The sequence below is a fragment of the Mandrillus leucophaeus genome, unplaced genomic scaffold, assembly GCF_000951045.1.
Source record: "Mandrillus leucophaeus isolate KB7577 unplaced genomic scaffold, Mleu.le_1.0 Scaffold828, whole genome shotgun sequence".
In the NCBI taxonomy this organism is placed as follows: Eukaryota; Metazoa; Chordata; class Mammalia; order Primates; family Cercopithecidae; genus Mandrillus; species Mandrillus leucophaeus.
In genome coordinates, this window is record NW_012109008.1 from 108,501 (window position 1) to 114,048 (window position 5,548).

The window sequence follows — 5,548 nt, forward strand, 5'->3', positions numbered from 1 at the left end:
AGGCCGGACACAGTGGCCCACGCCTGTAATCCCAGCACTTTTGGGAGGCCAAGGCAGGCAAATCACCTGAGGTCAGGAGTTCAAGACTAGCCTGGCCAACATGGCAAAACCACCTCTCTACTGAAAATACAAAACTTAGCTGGGCATGGTGGCATGCACCTGTAGTCCCAGCTACTCATGAGGCTGAGGCAAGAGAATCGCTTGAACCCGGGAGGCAGAGGCTGCAGTGAGCCGAGATTGCACCACTGCACTCCAGCCTAGGCGACAGAGCAAGACTCTGGCTCAAAAACAAAACAAAACAAAAATGCTTCAGTGAGCATTTCCTCTGAGCATCTCCTTTGAGAAACTGTCAGATTTTGGAGCATTTCAGATTTTCAAATTAGGGATACTCAGTCTGTATTACATACCCTGATTTTGTTCAAGGATATATATATATGTAGAATATAATATATGACATAATAATATAATGGATATATATGTAAAATTGATTGGCTTCTAAAACTCATGCTGTCGTTTTCTAGTTGGCTAGACTCCTCGCGCTCCCTTATGGAACAAGGCATCCAAGAGGATGAGCAGCTGCTGTTACGATTTAAATACTACTCTTTCTTCGACTTGAATCCTAAAGTAAGCAACTTTTTCTCTTTTGTCTTTCTCTTTTTAATATGAATGCATGGAAGTATAAAATTGAGGCGTTTGGTTATGAAAATGAGGATGAATTTATTTGTGTGATCGCCTGTTTAGCCCTGCAGGGTGAGACTGATACATAGACCCTGGTCTTTGAATTTGTATCCTTTGGTTTCTACTGGGCACAGTAAGTTGCTACGGAGTTAGCCGGAGTCTCTGGGGATCTTTGCACCTAGCGTGGCATGCACTGCCCCCTCCATTCACAGGAATGGTCAAACAAGATGAGAGCGACTCACAGAGCTGGAGTTCTTTTTTTTTTAATTGAGACAGAGTCTTGCTCTGTCACCCAGGTTGGAGTGCAGTGGCACGATCTCGGCTCACTGCAACCTCCACCTCCCGGGTTCAAGCAATTATTTTGCCTCAGCCTCCCGAGTAGCTGGAACTACAGGCTCATGCAACCACACCCAGCTAATTTTTGTATTTTTAGTAAAGATGGGGTTTCACTATATTGGCCAGGTTGGTCTCGAACTCCTGACCACACGATCCTCCTGCCTCGGCCTCCCAAAGTGCTAGGATTACAGGCATGAGCCACCGCATCCGGCCAGAGCTGGAGTTCTTAATGCTGAGGAAGGAAAGGAGTTGTCAGAGGTCAGGGTTAAAGGCAGGTTCCCATGAACAAGCTGGGATCACATGATGGTGCACACAGGACTGCACTCCAGTGCTTGCTTACTTACTCTTTGGAATTGAGGAAAAGGGATCATCTATGTAATCCCTTTTTCTTACCTGGTCACCCAGCTGGTCGCCAATTCCATTTTCACTGCACATCTCCCCCTGGAGGCTATTAGAATAACTAATGAGGAGTGAGATAAGTTCTTTGAACTTCTGCCTCCTCCTTGCTCCTGATGAGCCCGCTTGCAGAGCTGAGAGTCAGCGGTACAACGGCCCAGTGTCGACGATATGAACTGGATGACTGGTCCTCTGAGTGCGCAGGGTCCCCATGTCGCAGCTCCCATCACTGTTTTGTGCTTGTTGCTCTTTTCCATTCACTGCCAGACACTTGGAGGAGCTTGCCTCGGTCAGCCTTTCTGTACAGACCCTTTCTCATCTACAGCAGCGTTTCCACCTCTCATAAGAGGCACTGTCTTCTCCTTCATCCTGACTTTAGGTCTGGTCTGCAAAGGCTCACCTCAGCTTCCACTGGTTCCCCAGCTGGCATCTTCAAAACAAACCTTGTTCCTTGTCATTTCTAAGGAGAATTTCCTGCTCAGTCCTTGATTTTTATCCCGTGGACCAAGCTTGTGTCTGTAATGCATAAGTGAATCATGACAAAAGCGCAAATTTTGGCTTTCCTTCGATAAAATCTTCAGGAGAAATTACTGTACTGCTTCTTCTACACAATTGGCTTAGCTTTTTTTTAAGTGTACTGTGAATTATGCAACTGTCCAGGTTTTTTTGTTTTGGTTTTTGTTTTTGTTTTTGCATTGTCTGCTAAAACCAAGTCCATACTTTTATGTGATTTTATTTTTAAGCCTCATTCATGACTCAACTTTAGTGTTTCCTTGCTTAACTCTTAATTTAAGCTATCCTGTTGTACGCCATCTGTTCTAATAAGCTACCTTACATTTTTTTCTGAAAATAGGTAATACATAAATAAAATATGCCCATGCATTTTCCAATTACTAAGTCAGTAATTTGGTCCTGTCTTATCTATTCAAATCTGTGCCCCATCTGTTGTTTGTTTTTGTGTTTATTTATTGAGCAACTACTGTAGGCCAAGAACTAAGCTGGGTACTGAGAACTCAAAACTGTTGTATATTAAAATGATGTTTTCAAATTAATAAGATAAAACACATAGGACTACAAAATGAAACAGTTATATTAAACTGCAGTGGCCAAACCCTTTTTGAAAATGTATATAGTAATATATTTTTAGTTAATTGAATGAAGAAGATCTGGTGGTAGTTCTTATAACTACCATAATTTCAAAGTAGTGATGTGGGTGAGCATTGCTTGAAGACAGAAGCAACAACTGGCATACAGAAGGAAAAAAAATCTTGATTCTGGTGGTCACAGAGTGACAAGTCCTCTGCAATGCTGTGGTTTATGGCTCGCGCTCATCCTGAGAGGAAATGCTACATTTCCATTAGAAGTCGGTGCAATTGGAGAGGTTGTGTTTCCTCATACGAGCTTGTGGACCACCTGGTAATCAAACTTCCAAGTCCAAGAACCCCAGAATCAGAACCCCGGCTCTGAGGCCACATTCAGGTTCCATTCTTTCCAGAAAGGAGCTTTTCTCTACTCTCGGTCACATGGGCCTTTGCCTTCTCTGAGCCACAGCTGAACACCGTACAATTTCAGTACTCATGCCATGTCTGTGGATTTTTTTTCTATAAATAGACAACCAAGTCCTCGGAGACAGAGACCGCATCTGGTACTTTCTTTGCCCCTCACCCCACATGCTGTGAGTCAGGTTTTCCCAGTTCAGGCACCTGATCGATGATAGGATCACTCAGCCCAAGGACTCATAGGGTCCTTGGGGACCCTTCCAGCAGTTTCTTTGCCAAGAGACTCCCCCATTCAATCCCCTGCCTCAGAACTAAGCTTGAGCTAAAAAGAACGCAGCTGAGTCATCTGCCTCCTAAAAAACTGTCGGGAACATATAAGTGACTTCACAGTCAAATAAGCCAGATAATGGCAGACTATTGGCATAAATATAGAGCAGGGTTAAATATGTATTTGTCTAAAAAGTGGAAGAAATCAAACGAATTATACTTCAGAAGGGGACAAGGACACGAAGCTGAGGGTCACAAGGGCTGTTGTCTCTGGCTCTTTGGCCTCTAGCCTCTGCTTGCTTAATTGGTGAGGAGCTCCCTCTTCATAGCCTAAAAAGTGAAACCTATTTGAATCTAACAGCCACACAGAAACTGTCAACCCAAAGGTAACAGGAAGACTCAGGAGAGCAGGACATGGTTTTGGGGGACCCTGTGATCCTCAACCACTTTAGTACTTAGGCGATATTCCCTTCCCCGTCTCTTACAATTATGAGTACTATAGATAAAATCAAGTTTAAGACTTCTACTGTGTGCTGGATAAATACAGGGGGATATAGAAATTTAAGATGTAATTCGGGTTCTTGTGGCAGCTATAATCAAATCTAAGAAGAGGAAAGAGCACCCATGAAGCCCCTGCAAATTTACAAGGCACCCTACGAGTAGGAACTAAAATCTACAGTGAGGACTAGGGAGTTTCTCTGGCTTTCAGAGAGATTCATAGTGGCCACAGGTCCTTAGTAACAGGTGCTGATTAAAATCTCAAATATATTAAATGCTAGAATTCAACATTTCAAAAATAATAGACTCACCGGGAGCAGGGGCTTATGCCTGTAATCACAGTACTTTGGGAGGCCAAGGTGGGTGCATCGCCTGAGGTTAGAAGTTCGAGACCAGCCTGGCCAACATGATGAAACCCCATCTCTACTAAAAATACAAAAAATAGCCAGGCATGGTGGCATGTGCCTGTAATCCCAGCTACTTGGGAGACCAAGGCAGGAGAATCACTTGAACCCGGGAGGCAGAGGTTGCAGTGAGCAGAGATCACGCCATTGTACTACAGCCTGGGCAACGAGAGCAAAACTCTGTCTCCCAAAATAAATAAATAAAATAATAACAATAATAATAATAATAGACTCAAAAAATGAAAAATCCAGAAAAGAAAAGATTGGTGCATTTTAATCAAAAATGAAAATTTTACACCTGGCCAAAAAAGAAAAAAAAAAAAAAACTATAACAAAGTAAAAGTCTTTACAACACATGCTGCAAACAACAGACGAATTTCTCTAATATGTAAAGAGCTCCTAAAAATCAATAGTAGGAAGACCAACAACCCAGTAGACTAATGAGCAAAGGATGTAAATATATAGTTCATAGAAAAGGAACTATAATGCTTTATAGTGGCAAAGATCAAAAAGTTTCACATACTTTCTTGGCAAGAGTGTCAGGAAATGTGCTCTCTCATAGAATGCTTGTAGGTCAAAGTAGAAATTAGTCTATGGAGTGCAATTTGGCAGTATCAGAATTACAATTCTACATAGCTTTGATTCAGCAAATACACTCCTAGGTGTTTATAGCACAGCTGTACTCACACATGCAAACTGATATGTGGGTATACAAGGGCGGTTATTATATTGTTTTAGGAAAAGATTGGAAACCACCTAAATGTCCATAGCTAGAAAATTGGTTAAATACATTATGATATATTCATACCATATTGTTTTTAAAAAGAATGAATCAGTTCTTTTTTGATGTGAAACAGACTCCAGGTGTATTATTAAAAGATGCAAAACAGCCCATAGAGAAGCTGCCATTTCTGGGGGACAAGGTAGAGAGGGGGACTAACTTTTTATTGAACACTATTTTGTCCCTTTCAAATTCATTCATAATGAATTCATTTATCATATACTCTTTTGTCCCTTTTTAAATGTGTTCAAAATTTGTGAATTAAAAAAATACACATTTTAGAACTCTGATAGTTTATAGTATTTTAGTGTTCAGTACAGGAAAAGCACATCTGTTTTAATAAGAGGCCTGGAGGATACTGAAAGCTGCTCCTGGGCCAATAGACAATCTTAAGTAATTAGATCTAAATAGTAACCCCTTCTTAAGAAAGAGCAGGAAAACTATGACAAGTAGGTTTTATTATTTGCTCTTATTGTTGGTTGTTGGAATGACGGACAAGGGTGGAGGGTTTACTGAACTGACTAGACCAGGAGAAACAGGGATTCAAGGGGTGGCAGAACCAATGTGGTTCCAGCTTGGGGTTTCTATTTTCTGTTTTTTTGTTTTGTTTTGTTTTGTTTTGTTTTGTTTTTTGAGACACAGTTTCACTCTGTCACCCAGGCTGGGGTGCAGTGGCACAATCTCGGCTC

The 5,548-nt window shown here is 41.6% G+C and overlaps 1 protein-coding gene across 1 annotated transcript in view; it reads left to right on the top strand.

Annotated features, from left to right (window-relative positions):
- FERMT1 (fermitin family member 1) overlaps positions 1–5,548 on the top strand; it is a 62,708-nt gene that overhangs the window by 25,074 nt on the left and 32,086 nt on the right. The window contains exon 6 of the mRNA XM_011968064.1: positions 522–624. Within this exon, the coding sequence (XP_011823454.1) occupies positions 522–624 (103 nt within the window). The remainder of the gene's footprint in view (positions 1–521; positions 625–5,548) is intronic.